General features: G+C 17.2%; 5 protein-coding genes across 5 annotated transcripts; 2 read left to right on the top strand and 3 right to left on the bottom strand.

The window, feature by feature from the left end:
• Nucleotides 1–1,069: 1,069 nt before the first annotated feature.
• On the top strand, nucleotides 1,070–6,202 carry PADL01_1125000 (autophagy-related protein 23, putative; the record flags this gene model as incomplete). The annotated part of the gene is made up of 19 exons (XM_028682718.1): nucleotides 1,070–1,126; nucleotides 1,329–1,412; nucleotides 1,560–1,604; nucleotides 1,756–1,827; nucleotides 2,002–2,118; nucleotides 2,215–2,277; nucleotides 2,356–2,409; nucleotides 2,511–2,561; nucleotides 2,662–3,072; nucleotides 3,254–3,325; nucleotides 3,445–3,486; nucleotides 3,591–3,632; nucleotides 3,728–3,781; nucleotides 3,903–3,953; nucleotides 4,061–4,159; nucleotides 4,295–4,384; nucleotides 4,568–4,678; nucleotides 4,838–4,872; nucleotides 5,002–6,202. 19 exons carry the CDS (start codon nucleotides 1,070–1,072, stop codon nucleotides 6,200–6,202), a joined length of 2,751 nt encoding a protein of 916 aa, XP_028538968.1.
• A 1,070-nt stretch (nucleotides 6,203–7,272) lies between these two features.
• PADL01_1124900 (steryl ester hydrolase, putative) lies at nucleotides 7,273–9,336 on the top strand (the record flags this gene model as incomplete). The annotated part of the gene is made up of 1 exon (XM_028682717.1): nucleotides 7,273–9,336. The coding sequence occupies one exon, from the start codon at nucleotides 7,273–7,275 to the stop codon at nucleotides 9,334–9,336; it is 2,064 nt and encodes a 687-aa protein (XP_028538967.1).
• Nucleotides 9,337–9,791: 455 nt separating this feature from the next.
• PADL01_1124800 (conserved Plasmodium protein, unknown function) lies at nucleotides 9,792–13,724 on the bottom strand (the record flags this gene model as incomplete). Its single annotated transcript, XM_028682716.1, has 1 exon — nucleotides 9,792–13,724. One exon carries the CDS (start codon nucleotides 13,722–13,724, stop codon nucleotides 9,792–9,794), a length of 3,933 nt encoding a protein of 1,310 aa, XP_028538966.1.
• Nucleotides 13,725–14,921: 1,197 nt separating this feature from the next.
• Nucleotides 14,922–15,662, bottom strand: PADL01_1124700 (large ribosomal subunit processing factor, putative; the record flags this gene model as incomplete). Its single annotated transcript, XM_028682715.1, has 3 exons — nucleotides 14,922–15,065; nucleotides 15,155–15,472; nucleotides 15,582–15,662. The coding sequence occupies 3 exons, from the start codon at nucleotides 15,660–15,662 to the stop codon at nucleotides 14,922–14,924; spliced, it is 543 nt and encodes a 180-aa protein (XP_028538965.1).
• Nucleotides 15,663–16,718: 1,056 nt separating this feature from the next.
• Nucleotides 16,719–19,145, bottom strand: PADL01_1124600 (DnaJ protein, putative; the record flags this gene model as incomplete). Its single annotated transcript, XM_028682713.1, has 5 exons — nucleotides 16,719–16,775; nucleotides 16,935–17,051; nucleotides 17,214–17,260; nucleotides 17,399–17,446; nucleotides 17,627–19,145. The coding sequence occupies 5 exons, from the start codon at nucleotides 19,143–19,145 to the stop codon at nucleotides 16,719–16,721; spliced, it is 1,788 nt and encodes a 595-aa protein (XP_028538964.1).
• Between the last annotated feature and the right edge of the window lie 2,320 nt (nucleotides 19,146–21,465).

Below are 21,465 nucleotides of genomic sequence, written 5' to 3'. Positions count from 1 at the left end.
TATATTATATATATATATATATATATTGACATATATTACATTATACACAATTTTTTAATATTGACAAATTAAATAAAAATAAAAAAAAACATAAAAAAAATGACGCGTAATCCTTAAAATTTTAACAGTTGTCTAAATATTAAATTATAACAACTTCTTATACATCTATATATTTTTCTTATTTTATATATATTATACCTTTTACATAGAACACATTTAATAATCATATAATTACACGTCATGTAATTTTTATGGTGTCCTTTAAATATATTTTTTTGTACGATTGACAAAAAAAAAAAAAAAAAAAAAAAAATTCAAAGTGATGTTATAGAATCAGTCATCAGTATATATATATACATATATACATATATATATATATATATATATATATATATATATTTAGTTGTCTTTTTATTTTTTTCTTTTATTTATTTTAATATATATAACCAAAAATTACAATACATATTCATCATTTTAAATTATATTATTTTAAAAATATATATATAATTTATTTTTTATATAACAAATAGTTATGTAAGTACAAGATATTTTCTTTTCATATTGAAATAAGAGTTTTAATTTTTTTTTTTTTTTTTTCATTCTAAAAGTATAAATATAATATATGAGAAAATCTCATAAACTTTTTATCTTTAATTTTTATTTTTTTATATGTTTTATAATTATAGAATTTATCATTTAAAAGAAAAAAATAAAAAAAAAAAAAAAAAATTGTAATATCATCATTACTATCAAAAATATATATATATATATATATATATATATATATATATATATAAATATAAAAACTTAAAAAAAATAAAATAAAACAAATTTTTATACTAAAGGAATAATTTTAATAAACAACTTAGAACATATAGGACAAAGGTTGAAAAAAAAAAAAAAAAAAAAAAAAGAATTTATTTCTATACCTTTTTTGTACACATAATTATCAAACCCGAATTGTAGGTGTGCCATACATCAATACATAAATACATATATATATATATGTGTAATATATGTATATACTTTTTTTTTTTTTTTTTTATTATTTTTTTAGATAAATTTCAAAATGACAAAAAGCATATGTGAATTACAAAATAAAAATTCTATCAGTACGGAATTGCTCGTAAGGACATGTGGAAATATAAAGATTAAAAAATAAAACATATATATATATATATATATATATATAATTATTTATAAAATATAAGAATATAATTTTTACAACATAATCATTATTTATATTGATCTTCATTGTTTTGTTCTAATTAAAATATATTTATTTTTTTTATTTATTTTCTCTCATCTTTCATATATCATATCCATAGCAAGAAATCAAAAAAATGGAAAATGAATTAAAGAGGAAAAATGATGAATATGAAAAATTAAATGCAAATTATAGAGAAATATATGTAAGCAAAAAGGATAAAAATAAATATATATATATATATAATATATTTGTGCTCATCACTATATATATTATCACATGTATTATATTACTCGTCCTATTATTTTTTTTTTTTTTTTTTTTTTTTTTTTTAATAATTTTTTTTTCGTAGGGCTCTTACATATTGGCCAAAACCAATTTGGATGATACCACAAATGTAAGAAAAAAAAAAAAAAAAAAAAAAAAAAAAAAAAAAAAAATTTATTTTGTCTACATACAATATATAGATTATTTCATATATTTAACACAAAAAAAAAATATTATATATATATATATATATATATATATTTCCATGTGATAATTTTTAGAATTATGAAGGGGAAATATTAAAACTAGAAACTATGCTTAAGGAGAAGGAACATGAATACATGAACTTACGCGTAAGGAAAGAAGAAAAAAATAAATAAAAAAAAAAAAAAAGAACACATATATATATATTTTTTATGTATGATCATTCTATTATAATATATATATTTGTATTTTATTTATTCTTCACACATTATTAATTTGAATACACCCTCTTTTACAATAATTTCTTATATAAACATATGTAGATTAATTTTCAAGAATTGTTGGAAGAAAAATGTAAACTGGAAAATGACATGGACAATTATGAAAAGGCCATATATGAAATAAACGAAAATTTGATATCTTTAAAAGAAGCACATAAGGTAAATAACATGATATAAAATTGGATCAAATAAAAAAAAAATAAGTGATACAAGAACATATATATATATATATATATTTATATTTATGTTGTGTAGGAAGAGCTAAAAGAAGTACATGAAGAAAATACAAATTTATATTCAACTATAGACAAATTTAAGGTAATCATTTTATTTATTTATTTATTATTTTATTTTTACTTTATCACGTCATTAATATTAAAAAAATTTTAATTGTAGGAAGAAGTTGAATACATGAAAGAAAACTACAAACAGCTGGAAAAAATGAACCAAGTAAAAATAAATAAAATATATTATATATATATATATATATATATATAATTTTATCTTTTCATATAATTTTAAAATTTAAAAATTTTTTTTTTTTTTTGTAGGATAAAATTAATACGATTGAAAATCTTGAAAAGGAAATGATGGACATGAAGGTATACACATACATATATATATATATATATATATATATATATATATATACATATTTATATATATATATTTATATTTATGTATGTATATTTAAACGTGCAGGAAGAAAAAAAAATAGTAGGAGAAAAAATGGACCTTGTTCAAAGTCAACAAAGGATGATACAAATGGAAATAAAAAATTTAAACAAAGAAAAAGAACAACTTAAAGAAAAAGAAGAAACATTAAAAAATGAAAAAGAAAAGTTTCAACAATGTAAAGAAGATTTAAAAATAGAAGAAAAACAAATAGACACAAATAAACAAGTATTAAACAAAGAAAAAGAACAAATAGAAAAAAATAAAGAAGAACTCAAATTAATGGAACAAAATTTAAATAAAGAAAAAGAAACTTTACAAAAAAATAAAGAACAACTAGATAAAGAAAAAAAAATATATGAAAATGATAAGAAAAATATTATGTTAAAAAATGAAGATTTGAAAAAACTAGTAGATCAATATAAAGAAGAAATTACGGTAAAATATTATAGAAATATAACAATATATAATATATATATATATATTATGAATTTTTAATTTTATATTATAATATATAAAGTGCACAAGCTTTATAGGATAATACAAATAGGCCCAATATATACATATGTATATACACACATATTAATATATATATATATATATATTTCAATGTTTTTAGAATAAGGAAGAACATATTAAACAGATTGAAGAAAAAATTCTTTTGCTAGAAGATGAAAAAAAAAATTTCCAGGTATATCTTAGAAAATAAAAATATAAAAATAATAACCATATAACAAAGATGTTTATTAAATCGTATATAATACATTATGTTATATATATATATATTTTTTATTTTTGTTTCCTTTGTAGAATAAGATTGACGCATTAGATAATAAACTGCAAGAATTCAAAGTGAGTAACACAAAAAAAAAAAAATATATATATATATATATATATATATATATATTTCTTTTTATTAATATGAACAACATATATACATTTTATTTTATTCTTAGAATGAAATAACTAATGAAAAAAAAATGAACTATGAATTAAAGGTAAAATAATAAATACTTATAAGATATATTATACAGTTCTCTTATATATATATATATATATATATATATATATATATATGTATTTTCCTTTTTAGGATGATATAGACAATAAACAAAACGAAGTGATAAAGAGAGATTCCATTATAGAGGTTAAAAAAAAAAAAAAAAATGTATAAATATGTATAGTCATTTTTATAATTATAGAAAACCTAAATGATATATATTATATCACTTATGACATTTTATTTGTTCTTTTCACAATATATGTAGATTCTATACAATAAACTGAAAGAAAAAGAAAACGATATTACCACAGTCCAGGTATATATATAAATGTTTCTATGGTAGTTATTGTAACTTATACACATATATTATTTACTGTTATTTATATATTTTTTTTATTTTATTTATTTTTTTTTTTTTTTTAGAATGAGAATTTATCTTTACGAAATTGTCAAAAGGAATTAAATAAAATTTTGGATATCAAAAAAAATGAAATGATTAACATTGAAAAAGACTTATACGAAGTATGACCTGTTCTATATTATAAAATATTTTAAAATAAGAATAAATAGGACTATACATACATATATATATATATATATATATATGTTTATATTATTTTATAATTCCTTTATTTTGTTTTTCATTAAATTATGTAGAAACTAGCCAAATTGTTAATTAAAAAGAAAATCAGACAAAGAGACGATTTACATTTTGATGGTCATCCTCAATCTTCTATCTTAAAAATTGTAACTTTACAAAAATAACAATAGAAAAAAAAAAATAATAAACAAATAGAAAATTATAATATGTATATATTTATAAAGAATAAATAAATAAATATATATATATATATATATATATATATATATATATATATATATATATTTATGTTTACTATATTTTTTTTTTTTTTTTTTTTTCTTTGTTAGTTATGGTTTGGATATGTAGACATATGCAAGTGTATATTAAAGAACAGAGACGGATACTTATATAAGGGAAATAAGAACCATCGATTTATTTGTGCCTACGATACAGATCTGGTAAGACTATAAGAGGAAGATAAAAGAAAATATTAATTTTAAAGTAGAATCTTTTATGAAAATTCTTTTTAAATACATGTGAATGTAGTTATGTTTGTATGTATTTTCATTTTATTATATATATATATATATATATATATTTTTTTTCTTTTTTTTCAGTTTTTGGATATTAATGTGGAAAATACCAAAAAAGGGTAAAAATATAAAAATGATACAGTGACAAATAAAATTCATTGTGTTGAAAATAAATCAACGTATAAACATACATATATATATATATATATATATATATATTTATTTATTTATTTATTTCCCTTTTAAAGGCTGTTATCATTCAAAAACGAGACCAGGGGTATTTTTCAATTAAATGACGAAGAAGCCAAAAAACTTGTTTATGTTGGACCATTCAGCAAATTTAAAGGATTTAATTTTTGTATTTCTAGCAACAAGAATAATTTAGAAATAGTAAAAGGAAACAAGTGCAGCTATATATTTGAAGAAATGTATGTAACAAAGAAAGGAACAAAATTAGTTTTAATAAAAGAAAAAGAAAGTGGAAAATATTTCAGCGGATTAAATAAGAATTTATATTTAGAAAAGAAAAAAAGAGGAGTTGATAAATTAGATTACAATAATGTTGTCAACAAATTAATTAATTATATTGCAAATGAAAAGGAAGAAAATTGTAATATGATCATAAAAACATCCGATCAAAAATTAAAAATTGAAAATGAAAAAAGTACCTGTCTTGTTCAGAAAAAAAAAAATTCAGACAATTCTTACAATAATGAAGAAAAAACAAACTTAAGAAAATCGAGAAGTAAAACACCAATCAAAAAAGAAAATTCATTACATTCGAAATATGATAAAACAAAAACTACCAAAATAACAAATCAAATAAAGAAATCTGATAGCAAAGAAAAACAAAATAAAGAAAAATCAACTAGCGAAAAACAAATTGGAAAAAAATTAGCTAGCGAAAAAAATAATGAAGAGAAAATAACTAATGGAAAAATGAACGAAGATAAATTAAATAATAACAGAGAATTAAGTGATGAAAATTTACACAAGTATAAAATAGCAAAAGAAATGTTGTTACTTTCTGATAGTAATAGTTCAAGTACATGTGATGATGAAAATATTTATCATTTAAAAACTAAATATAATCATACAGAACAAAATGAATTTATAAATAATAATGTAATAAATAAATCAATAGCAACAAATTATATCGAAAATATAAATACCTCTTTATTTAAATATTCCAAATGTTCTGAAGATTATAATAATACAAATATTATACTTACAACAAATAAGGAAGAAGCAATTTTATTTGAAATTTTTAATTATGAACAAATAGTAGAACACGACGCGATCAAATTGGCATCTGAATGTGTTTTCAATTTTCTTCTTAATTACAATAAAAGTAACTTACAAGATTTATCTAATATCGGTAGCGAGGGAAATTCAAATGTATTTTCAGGAATTGATGAAGACTGGTGTATATTACCAGCTTATTTGTAACGAACACACATATAACAAAACAATAAGGATAAATTAAAATAAAACAAAATAAAAAAAAAATATATATATATATTTTACATTTTATAACTTTCTTTTTTTTATATACGTTTCGATAAACGTAATAGTAAAAAAAAATAAATATATACAAAAAATATAAAATAAAAATAAAGTTCATTTCCATATTATCATATTAATATACATATAACATTTATATGTATATTCCTTTTTCTTTTTTAGGAATTTTATATGATTTTGACTTTATTAGGTACTTTCTTCTATTTAATTTTTTCATATATATATATATATATATATATATATATATATATATATATTTTCCACCACGTCACTCCATAAATTATATATATATTATATATATATATATATATATATTTTTTTTTTTTTTTTTCTTTTGAGATGAATATTTTTTCATTTTAATAAGAATCATAAATGAAATATATTTATATGTTTTAATTTTTTTTTTTTTTATATTTCTTTTTTTTCTGTTCTTATTTATTTTGAAAAAAAAAAAAAAAAAAAAATGACGTTTTTTATGTAAATGCAGAAGTATGTTCTTTTATTTGTTACATAATATTATACAAATATTATTTTGATTTATATATGTATATATTTTCCTATTTTTCTTTTTTTTTTTTGTGAAAAAACATTTGAGTAATATTTAACTTTCTAAAAAATAAGTGAATATATACATATATATAATATTATATATGTATTATTATGATAAGATTTGTTAAATATTATTTTTTTTTATTTTATTTTTTTGATTTATATGTAAAATATTTGATGAAATTTTTTTACTTGTAAAAATAAAGAAAGATCTATTTTTGTCTATATGATTATTTTGCTAATAATTATAAAAATTTTATAATACACATGTATATGTGAATATATTTGTATTGTTAAAGTGGACTATATTTTAGTAATCATACTCAAAAAAGTGAACTTGAAAAAGTTATGTTATTTAAATATATATATATATATATATATATATATATTTATTTATATCATAAATATTTTATTTATTTATATATATTAAAAAATGCACCTTAAACATGCTCAGACCACCCTTCAGCAATATCACAAAAAGGTTAGAGAATTTATTGAACATTTGTAAAGATATGTGCAGGAAGGGATATAATTGTTATTATGTAAAAGAAAAAGATTATGATATAGATGAACAAAGAGATGTAAGATGTCATATAAAGAATAAAATAAATTTAAAAAATAATGAAGACATAGAAAAGGAAGAAAAAGATGAAACACTTGATCAAATGGAAAAATTACTACTTGATTTAACACAAAAAAAATATAAAGCAGAAAAACATTATGTCTATACAATTGATGGGTATAGATTAAATTTATATAGAATTGTAAAAAATAATACAGAACAAATAATAAATGATGAAATTCTTCAAAAGGAAAGAATAAATGAACAAGGATTAGAAGAAGATAAGAAAGAAGTTTTTTGTTTTAATCATGGGTTGTTTGAATCGTCTATTAATTATACATGTAAAGGATATAATTCTCTGACTTTCCAAATTTTCTCAAATAATCATGATGTCTGGATAAGTAATAACAGAGGGAATAATTTCACACAATATGTTGGGAAAGATATAGCTATAAAAAAATTAAGAGAAAAATATACAGATGAAGATTTAAGAGACTTGGGTCTTAACATAAAAAATGATAAGATAGAAAAGGAGATGAGAAAAAAAAAAAAAAAAATTGATAATAATATTAATCAATGTGATAATAAAAAAATGCATTGTTTTAATGTTTTGCATAGATTATTTTTTCAAAAAATTAACTTAACATGTTATATGAAGAATATGTTGATGAGTAAGTATTTATGTAATTATGATATGAACAGTTGTAATAATAATTCATATAATCATTATGATAAAGAAAATATAGACCAACACACAAAGAAAAAAAAAATAAAAAATAATAATAATATTAATAGTAATAATATTAATAGTAATAATAATAATGATAATATCATTTTAAGGCCCTGGACGAGTAACCATTTTTTTAACATATTTGTTCGTAATATAAACGAAAAGAAAAAAGGAAATATATATTTTAAGTCAACAAGGGAAAGGGATGATTCTAATATTAAGTGTAGTGATACTTTTGATTCTGATAAAATTAAAGGAAAAGAAAGTTTTGAATATTTTAGAGATAACAAAAAATTAAAGAGCAAAGGTTCTAATTTAATAGACAATTGTGATAATAAGATAAATAAATATTATTCCAACAATGATATATATGATAGATATGATATATATGATAAATATGATATATATGACAAATATGATAAATATGATAGATATGATAAATATTACAAATATGATAAATATGATAAATATGATGACGATTTGTGTGATCATAAAAATGAATACACTTTTGAAGATATGAGTACAAAAGATTTACCTTCCATAATAAAATACATAAAAAATAAAACTAAAAAAGATAAAATAATATATGTTGGATTTTCACAAGGTAGTATCCAGTTAATTATAAGTTCCTGCCTAAATGAATATGTAAGAAAAAGTATAAAAAGATGTTATTTAATGTCATTACCTATTATATTGAGGAATAAATATAATTTAGAAATCCCAATGAAATTTTTATTATATATTTCAAAATATTACAATTTTATTTTTAAAGGGAAATCATTTTTTCAACATATGATACCATATAATATTAGTACATTTATTATAAGTAATTTGGCACATATAATAGCACATCATGTTTTTAAATATTATAATGAAAATATAAAACAAGATGAGAAAAAATTATTCTTTTTTCATACACCTAATGGATCAACATCAAAAGCAAATTTAACTAGATGGGCAAAATCATTTAATACATGTCCTGTTACAGATGTTCTTGAGAAATATCCACACGAATTTTCATTTCCAATAACATTAATATATGGAAATAAAGATACTATTATACATGTAGATAAATCAATAAAATATATGAACAAAATTTTCGACAAAAAATGTTTAAAAATAATTACGGTGTCTAATTGGGCACATTTAGATCCTTTATGGTCTGACAATGATGGAGTTGTAATATCTTGCATTTTAAAAGATATAAAGCAAGGCTGATTAAACAATTCATATATCAACAACAAGGTATATATATAAAGACAAAAATATATATATATAGAAAAATATATATATATAGAAAAATATATATATATATATATATATGTACATATATACCTTGTGTGTGTGTTTTTTTTTTTTTTTTTTTTTTTTTTTTTTTTTTTTTTTTTTGAGGGGCAAATATTTCCTTACAGGAATTTCCGCACCAGTAAAATAACATATACATATTAAATTTTATGTCTAAAATATATTAATATATTATAAGTTTTAATTTTAAGTAGATAAATGGAAATGTTGCTGTGCATACAAAAATAAATTAAAAAAAAAATAAATATATAAACAAATACATATATATAATAAAATATATATATATATACATATATTTTATGTATTATATATATGATAGACCCATGGGGTGCCGATATTTTTTTTTTTTTTTTTTTTTTTTGGAAGCTTCACTTTAATTGTAAAAAGTTTGGATAATTATTAATATAAAATGTATGTATTTGAAACTTTGAATTTAATGTAACTAATGTTGTTGATTTATGATAATGATTTATATTAACATTTTTTAAAATATTGAATGGAGCAAAATCTACTAATAATATTGGACTTTGTGTAGTGGAATAGAATAATTTTTTTCTTTTTAAATAATGTTCGTTAAATTCATATATATAATTTTTTTGTATTAGTTGATGATTTTTTTTTTTTGATCTTTTTGTTATACCTATAGCTAAATATTTATTTGTAAATTTATCAAATTTTATATATTCTATAATACCTTTAAATTTTTCTTGATATATTAAATGGAACTGTTCAAGTGCATAAATAAAAATAGTATCAAAAGAAAAAAATAATATAAATACACTATAATTAGATTGTATAACTTCTATTCCTTTATATAAATTAAATAACTGTTCATTTAATGATGTATATAAAGGATGTCTAATAACAGCTAATATTTTTAAAGTTATTGTATCCCATATAGTAAAAAATTTATCATGACATAAACAAAATATTTTTCCATCTATGCTAATATCAGCATTTAAAATAATATTATTATTATAATTAATATTTTTTATAATAGTAATTATATTACTACAAAAATCTGTTTCATTATTTTCTTCAACAGGCTTTTTATTACTACTACTATTATTATTATTATGTTCATTTATTTCAGACAAGGCGGTGTCATATTCATTATTATTTTTTTTATATATATTATGAATATCTGTACCTTTCATTTCTTTTATTATATTATCCATAATTTTTATATTTTCGCTAGTCATCTCTAAACAATCTACAACATAATCATCATAGATACATTTATCAAATATTTTTTCACTTTTATTAAAACACCATATACTTATATTTCCATTGGTTTCAAATAGCATGAACATGTTTAAAAATGGATGACTTATTATCATTAGATACTTCTCATTCTCACTATATATATTATTATTATTATTATTATTATATATATTATCATTATTATATATATTATCATTATTATATACATTATCATTACCATATATATTATCATTACCATATACATTATCATTACCATATATATTATCATTACCATACATATTATCATTACCATATGTATTTATATCATTTAATATTTTATTATTAATAGTATTAAACATATTATCTGTTTCTTGTCCATCATAAGCTATAATATTACAAGGAATAGTATATTCATATATATTTATATATTCCATATATTTGTCAAGTAACCAAAATTTTATAGTATATATTCTATGTATTAAATTTGGTGATGAAGAATCTAATAATGAGGGCATAATGTAATTTCTTTTTTCTATTGTCATTAATAAATTTCTATTATGATTAAAACAAAAAAAAATTATTTCCATATCATTTACTTTTTCAATATTTGTTCTACTTTTATATGTCATATTTAAAGGACATAAATATTTTTCATGTTTATCTTTTTCTATATTATATAATTGTAAATGAGAAAAAGATGTTAGAAAACAATATATTAATCCTTTATTAGAATCACAATAAAAACACATTTGATATTTTTTATATAAATTATTTTCTACATTACTATTATTAAAAAGTTGCTTTTCTAATTCTTTTTCTATATAACGGAAACTAAGAAGATCTTCTTCTTTTGTTATTTTTCTCACATTTTTTATACTCACCCTCTTTTTATTACTTCCAATATTTTTATCATTGTCATTATTTTTTTTATTATCATTACTTTTATTATCTTGGTTATTCTTTTGGTCGTCACTCCTTTTTTTACTCATATCATCTTTTTTATTTTCTTTATTCAATGATATCATATCTTCTACATCGGAATGGGAATCACATTCATTACTAGATTCATCACTAGAATCTTCTGTTGAATAATTCTCACAATTTCTAATGTTATTCATATTGTCATCATATGTAGAATTATTAAAAATGTTGTTATTTTTGTGTTTTTTTTTATAAAATGGATGTCTGTTTCTTTGATCACATATACTACGTGTGTAGTCATATTCATCATTTATCTGACTCATAAAAAGGTTCATACTATTTTTTATATTTAAATCTATATTAGTATAATGATAAAATAAATTTTTTAAGGTCAAAGGCATGTTAATACCATTATATTTATAGAAAAACAAACGATGATTATAATTAATAAACAAGATACAATTATTTAAAGAATTACAAATAATAAGATTTTTTTCTTTATTCAAATATACATAATAACATGGAACCCCTAAATGAGAAATAAATTCATATGATGCTTTATCTATATCATAAAATAATATAACTGCTTCTTCTCCACATGAAATTATTTTCCTTCCTTCAATTTCAAGGTTATAAACAGAATGTGAGTGCCATTTATATTTTATAAGATGAAATTTGTAAATATTAATAATTTTATTTTTATTGAAATCGAAATTGATATATGGTATGTTCAATAGAGGTGGAAGTTTCACTTCATGTGTCTCTTCAATATTGTTATTATTAACACTACCACTATTATTATTATTATTATAAACACTACCACTATTATTTTCATTATTATTATTATTATTATTTTCATTATTGTCAGTCATATAGTCCACCTCATATGCAGCTATATAAGGGAAGACCGTTTTTAAAGAATCCGCACCAGAATACATATGAAACGGTTTCATAGTATTAAATATTTTTTCATATTGTTTATTTTTATTTTTATTCTTGTCATTGTTATTATATTCTTCATTATTCGATAATATGTCTTCAAATAATATGACATGTATATATCCATTTATAAAACCTACTGCTAAGAAATTCTCATCACTTATTTTTATAGATGAGATATAATTTCTGAAGGATATAATATTATAACTTCTTCTTTCTAAATCATATATAATAATTATATTATTATTTGATAATACTAATTTATTTAATTTTCTATTTATATCTATCATAGAGAAATAAATATATTTAATTTTTAAAATAGGTTTAATTTTTAATTTGGCTGTTACATGAAGATAATCATCACTTTTATATATATTATTCTTATTATGAGTATTTTTTTTTTTTTTATCATCATTTATTATATTATTCATATATATATTTTTTAATGTATTCGTTTGTTCCTTATCATTGTCTGATAATTCAGACACTTGTAATTCAGGAGGATAATATTTATGATCAAAATTACATTCAGAATCTGATTCATAAGAATATGTTATATGATTATTTAATGTATTAATATATTGTTGTTTTTCTATTTGTTTTTTATTTTTTAAATTATTATCATAATTTTCAGATATATAAGATTCATATTGAAATATAAATCTAAGAAGAAAAAAGTTAGTATACATTTTCTCTTGATTTATTTCCCACGTAGCAAAACATAATTCTCCATTACTTCCAAAATTATTAATATAAAATAAATTTTTAATAAAAAATTTCTTGATAAAATCATATTTATTTTTACTAATACGATATATATAAATATAATTATTCATACCTTTTATAATTAAATATTCTTCTTTATATTTCTTATCATAAAAATAAAATATTCTATCTATATCAAAAGATAATACAATTCTTTTTTTCTTTTTCTTTTTTAAATCAATTAATAATATACAACTATTACAACTTAAATATACAACATTTTGTTTAGATAGTATTCCTTTATTCTTTATTAAATTACCACCATAACTTAATTCTATTATATTTATATCTTTTTTAAAATTCTTATTCTTTAATATTAACTCTTTGTGTAATCGACTTGAATATTCATTCTCTAAAATCTCATCATCTAACTTATCTAGTGAATTAACTCTTTCCTTCTCCTTTTCTTTTGTATCTTTTGAAATAGTTAAAGGATTAAATTCGTTGCTTATATATATTTTGCTTCCCTCCATAATAAAAAAAATAAAATAAAATAAAATAAAACAATATATATATAATATATATATATATATATTATATACTATTTAATAAATATAAAGAGATACTTTTTTGAAATTTTCAATTTTTTATTTTCTAATTTATAAAATTATAAACAACGTTGTTCATATTCCACATTCTTTTTAATTATTTATATATATATATATATTTCATATATATTATATATATATATATATATAATTATAAAGAGGAAGAAAACATATATATAAAAAAAAAAAATTTAATAAAATAATATATTGTAGAAAATTAAAACGTATAAATGTATTTTATTTTATATATAAATATTATTTTTTTTTTATAATTATATATATATGCACTATATAAATAAAATATTATAATTTGCTGTTACATATAAAAATCATGTAAATTGAACAACAAAATATAATATATTACAATATAATATATATATAATTATATTATCATTTTTTTTATTATTTTTTTAAATATTCTACAACGTAATATAAAAATATATATATTAATATATAAAATTTTTTCTTTTTGTAGTAAAAAAAAAAAAAGAAAAAAAAAGCCTTTGTTGTATTTTTAAATATAATAAAACATATTTATATATACACTTTATGTATATAAAAAAATATATATATATATATATATATATATGTAAACAAATTTTATATAAAGTATGTTGAATGGTAATAATAAAACATATATATATATATATATATATATATATATTAATAATTACAATATGTAATGTATCATTCCGAATTATTTTATAAGTGCTACATATTATATATATATATATATATATATATATATTTTTAAGGCAAAGATAATATTTTATAAATTATTTAATAAGAGATTATATTACAACATATAATATATATATATTTATATTTATTTATTTCGTATGAGATATTTTAAGTTGTAAATAAAATATATATTTTATTAACTATTAAATATTTTCAAAAATATTATTCTATATATATATATATATATTTTTATTTGTTAGATGTGAAATAATAAAAAAAATAATCCTTTAAAAAATGAAGACTTAGTGTAAAAAAAAAATAAAAGAATAAAAATAATATATGCATAACAAAAAAATTAAATAAATAATAAATAAAAAAAAATAAAAATAAAAAAAAACTTATTACAAATATATATATATATATTATAACTTTTCAGAGCCATTATTTCATGTTTATAGCATAATATCTTAGGTGGTCTGTAACATAATTATATAGAGCATCATAATCTTTATATAAATTCTTTAATTCCTCTTTTGCTTCATCTTTTTTTCTTTGCAGTTTTTTAATTTCATTACATTTTTCTTCCTGTATAAAAAAAATATATATATATATAATATATATCAACATATATATAATATATATATATTTTATTTTGTTTGTTATTTTAAAATTACCTCATTCATTATAGAATCTGGAAGCTCATCAATTGATTCATCTATCATATTCAAAATTAAATTCATTCGTTCCACCCTATCTAATATTTCATTTTTTAATGGTTCTTCAAAATATGGTTTAATAAAATAATTATTTTCTTCTTCAGTTTTATTTATTGTCACATTTTTTTCATCTTCTATATTATCTGTTAATTCTCTTTTGTCTTTATTTTCTTCTTCTTTTAATAAATATGTATAATAAGAATAGTCACTTAAATTAGATTCTTCAAGAACTAGTTCTTTCGGTTCACCTTTATATGATAAATTACTTACAACATCCTTACAAAAATGAAAAAATAAAATAAAATAAAAATAAATAAATATATATATATATATATATATATATATATATATATATATTTATTTATTTATTTATTTATTCAATTACCATTATTGAATGCAAAGAATTATTCAATAAATTCTGGATCTTTTTTATAGGGTCATTGCTCGGTGGAGAAGTAAAATTCATTATTTCGTCTACGCTTTTTTAAAAAATAAAAAAGGTATGCATAAATATAATATTATTCAATCCAAAAGAATGACAAAGAAAAAAAAAAAAAAAAAATTACCTCTTTAAAAAAAATAATATCATTTATTAATTAAAGAATATATGGGATGTAAACAAGTTCAAGATTTAAAAAAAAAAAAAAAAAAAATATATATATATATAATAATATATATATGTGTACATATCTATTACATTATTAACATAATTTGTGAAACTATTTATATAGATAAGTTAAAAAAAAATAATAAAATAATGTATATATATATATATATATATATATATATATATATATATATTATTGTATGTATTAACATATATAATATAATATATTATATCGTATTATATATTTTTTCTATTATTTACCAAAAAAAAAAATATTAAGTTATATATAGCATTATATTTATAATTAAAGGAAGGAAGATAAAAACATTTGAACACATATTAAATACATATACAAATATATATATATTTAATATTATAAAAAGAAATATGTCGCGACAATTTCGCTTTTTTCTTTTTTAAATTGAAAAAAAAAAAAATAATAATAACAAAAAAAACATAATAAAATAAATACATAAATTAATAAGCATATCTACATACATAAATATAAATATTATATATATATATATATATTATATATATATCTACATTATATATATTTATATATACATATATATACATATTTATATATATAGATATATATTAAAATTCAAAAAAAATAATAGATGATCAAAAATGGGCTATAAGTAAAAACTTATACATAAAAATATATATATTAATTTTTATATATCATTATCAAATGTATAATTTAAAAAATGACAAAATTATTATAAAAAAAAAGAACAAGAAAAGGAAAAAGAAAAACAGGTTCTTATTTAATAATCAACATGTCATCTACATGTAATATATATATATATATATATATATATATAGTTTTTATTCTTGTTCTTAACAATAAAATAAATATAAAAAAAAAACCAAAATCTTGTTTAATTCACCTTTTGTCATTAACCCATTTTATATTGACATTATGCTTTGCATTGAGTTGGTTAAAATGTTCATCGCCAAGGATGCCTATAAATATAAAAAAAAAAAAAAAAAAAAATTATAATGTTACTTGTGTCTCAAATAAATAATTATATTTATATGTAAAATAATATGTTAGGAAAAAAATTATTATATCTTAAGGCAATAATTTTCTTTTTGTGAACAAAAAAATAAAAAAAAACTTACATTATCATTTTTATTTTTATCGGGGTGAACTTTTAATGCCAACTTATGATAATTTTTTCTTGCCATTTTTTTCAATTCCGTTTTATCTGAGATATCCAGTTTGGTATACATGTTCATCTAAACAAAAATATAATATCCATATTTTTTTTTATACACTTTAAAATATATTCTGATATATACAACATGGTGATACAACATTAATATGTATAAATAAACACAAAAAAATTGAAAAATTATGAATATAAATATATAAATATATATATATATATATATTTTTACCTGAAGCACTTCCCACGGATTATTTGCATTCTTTATAATCCTGTCAACTAAAAATATTTTTTTAAAACACAAAAATATTATAATATATATATGTATGTATTGTATATTATATAATGTCTTTTTATATATTCCTAGGGAATACTTATACATAAATCCCTTTTTATTTTTTTTCGTTAAAATATTACTATCGTTGGTGCACTCCGATTCGACGTTTTTGTTGTTCACTGGCAAAGCTAAAAAAAAAAAAAAAAAAAAAAAAAAAAAAATATAAATATATATATATATATAATTATATATGGCTAGCCAGCTAGCTATTTGTGCATACATTTTTTTTTTTTTTTTGTTCATATAAAAATATACACATATATATATATATATATTTTTTTTATTTATGAATTTATTTTTATTTTTACTTCCGTATGAATTAAATAGACAAAATACTTTTGCCTGTAGGAATAATCTTTTTTGCTTTTCCATACTATCCAATTCTTTTAAACGAAAAAATTCGGTAGCATAGTTTTTGTTGTAACTACCTTTACATTGAAAAAGGCAGAAATCATGAGGACACCATAAATTGTGTATGACATGAAATAATGAAATATTGAATAAATGTTTTTTTTCACATTTATATGTAAATATAAGTTGTTGAATATCAGAATATATAAAGAAAATATTGATTAAATTTCCTTTATATTTATTTCCATGAATTATTAAAAATTTTAAAAATTTTAAACAATTTTTACAATAGTTACATATATCATATTTTTTTAAACATATATTCTCTATATTTTTATCTACATAAAATGAACATTTATAATATTTATTATAAAAGTTTTTAACATTTTCTTCTTCTTTTTTTTCTATATTTGTTAAATCATCATATTTTAATTTTATATAATACAAGTCTTCTATCTTAAATTTTTTATTAAATAATATATTTCTAAACATATTATTTTTTAAAGGATTAGTATGATTTGGACTATTTTTTTTTCTATTCTTATTACTTGATGAATGATCATTTTTATAGAAACAATAATTTTTTGTTTCTTCATTTTCTTTATCTAAATCTATTACATTATTATGACTGTTGTTATAATAATAATTTTTTTTTTTTATTTTTTGTGGAGTTTGATTTAAATGTTCATGTTCATTTATATCTTCTAAATTAATACACGGACTAGTAATATTTGTTGTCTTGGCATTTTCTATAATTATATGCTTTTTATTTTTATCAGTTCTTATATTATTTTCCATCATTTGTTCATAATTTCTTTTATTATATAAGAAATTAATACAATTGTTTTTATTATAGTTAAAATTAATATCTTTATTTGAATGTAGGGTATCTTCTTCTATTGTATGTACGAAATGTGTATTATTATTAATATTATCATTTGTATTTATTTTAAATTCATTAATTATTTCATTTTTATTTTTTTCATTACATGATATATTCATAAAGGATGTATTATTTATATGTATATAATTTTTTTTTTGACTTCCTTCATTCTCTGCATTATTTTGTTCAATTTGTTTTTCATTATCTTTAATATTTTTTACTTTATCATTATTATAACAATTAATAAACTCTTTATTAGATACCGAAATATTTGAAGGATTATTACCTTCTCTTAAATTATCCACCGAATTTTTTTTTACATTTTCATGTTCTACAAAATCTTTATTTGAATTATCACTTAATGTTAGATCTATGATAATATTATTGTTTTTATTTTTTAAATTATCGTTATAGTTATGGTTAACATTTATATTTGTATTAGCACTTTTATGTTTTAAAAAATTATCACAATATTGATCATAATTATCAACCTCCTCTTCACAACTTTCTAATGAAATATCAGAATTTATTTCATCGTTTATTATAATTACATTGTTTGAATCATTATTATTTTTGTTGTTACGAAAATCCATTTTTTTTTTTTCATATCATAATTTTTGCATTCATTATATTGAAATGGGAAGCCTTAAATATATTTAACAAAAAAAATAATAAAATAAAAAATTAAAAATAAAAAATAAAAAAATAGATAATATATATATATATATATATAACAAATTAGTTATACCATTACAATATTTCAAAAAACTTATGCTTTTTATATATTTTTTCTTTATCTATGTATTTTAATTTTTGATATCCTATTTTTCATGCCTTTATAATAAAATTACATAATTTCATGAAAATACTCATTTGTAACCTTTTTATTATTATTTTAAAATGTGCTTGTTTCAAATTACACAAAAAAAAAAAAAAAAATTATGAAAAATAAAATTTTATATATTTTAATTAGAATATTTTATCCTTTTTTTATTTTCCATTAATCATTATTTATGTGTTTTTATTCTTTTAATATATGTATCATCTTTAAAATATTATAACATCACATTTTGTGGTATAATAAAAAAAAAAAAAAAAAAAAAAAAAATTATAACATATATATAATGACAAATACGGCAAATATATTATTTTCCCAAATAATATATATATAACAATTACATGAAAAAAAAATATATATTTATTTAAAATTTATAAATAACACATTTTAATATAAAATATATATTACCTATAAGTGTATACTTTTCTCATATATTTTATACAAAAAAAAAAAAAGAAATATATATAAATTTATGAGTAACCTTATTGTCTCACAAATGTGTTTTTTTTTTTTTTTTTTTTTTTTTTTTGAAAAAGACCGTAACAAAAAAAGAAAAAATATATATTTTTTCCTTTCTTTTTTGTGAAATAAAACGTTAAAAAGAAAAAAATTCAAACGGGCTACATATATATATATATATATATATATATATATATATATATATAATATTTTAACACAATAAAATGAAAATTATTCTTTTTCTTTTTTTTATTTTTCCATTATATTATATAACTTTTGGAGGGGCTTTGTAAAAAGCATACACGTCTTCCGACATAAAATCGTATACAATTAAATGGTAATAATAAAATATGTGTTATAATATATGATACATATAAAAAATATAGTGCAATTTTTTTTTTTTTTTTTTTTTTTTTTTTTGGTTTCTCTTAATATTATATTATTTTACGCATTCACATATATATAATATATATATATTTTATATTATATAAAGTCGTGAAATATTTATATAATCTTATTATAGTATTTATATAAATTAAAAAAATATATTATATACAATACAAATTAAATATTGAAATAATATAAAAAAAAATATATTTTATATAAAATACATCACATCATATATAAATATATTTTTTTTTAATATAATTTATTTGTACTATTATATGATATATATATTATATATATAGTTCATCCCCTTAATGCACTTTTTTTATATATATTAAAAATATTAACAAAATTTGCATATATATTATTATATAATATATATATATATATATATATATATATACATATGAATATATATACATACCTACTTTTATAAAAATAATATTGTTATTTTATATAAGGGCCATTAAAAAAAAAAAATAATGAAAGGTACTTTTTAATTATAATATAATATTATATATAAATAGAATCTTTTATTATATAATATATATTTTAGCTTAATAACTTTTTAATATATTCCCCTATTAATATATATACTTACGTTTTATTTAGATATATCGCATAAACAAAAAAATTTATAATATATATATATTATAAAATACAACACGCATATTTTAAAGGTATATAAGAACAAGAATAATATAATGATATATTTATATAATATATATATAAATTATTTATTATAAGAGCTATATTACTATATCATTATTTATTTTAAAAGAATTATGAAATATACATATAATTATTATATATTATTGAAATCCCTAATTATAATAATAATTATATAAAAAATATATATATATATATAATAATATATACATATATATATTATAATATATATAATTAAAAACATTTCAAAGATACGTAATATATAAGAAAAATAAAGTTTTATTTTAAAATTACGAAAAGAAAAAAAACATATATGTTTTAAAAATATTTTTGTAAAAAAATTAAAAAATAAGAATCAATAAAATAATATAAGAAATATATTTTTTTCCAAAATATATAATTTTCTCAAAATATCATATATAATTTTTTTTTTTTTTATGATTATTTAAGGAAAATTTAATTTACTTCATTTAAATTTAAAATATAATTTATTTTTAATTAATATATATATTATATATATATTTTATATTTTATTTTATTTTTTTAAAAGTGTTATTAAA

The sequence above is a fragment of the Plasmodium sp. gorilla clade G2 genome (assembly GCF_900097015.1).
Source record: "Plasmodium sp. gorilla clade G2 genome assembly, chromosome: 11".
Taxonomy (NCBI): Eukaryota; Apicomplexa; class Aconoidasida; order Haemosporida; family Plasmodiidae; genus Plasmodium; species Plasmodium adleri (nom. inval.).
Note: the sequence above shows the minus strand (reverse complement) of the source record. Positions and strands in the feature narration are given on the sequence as shown.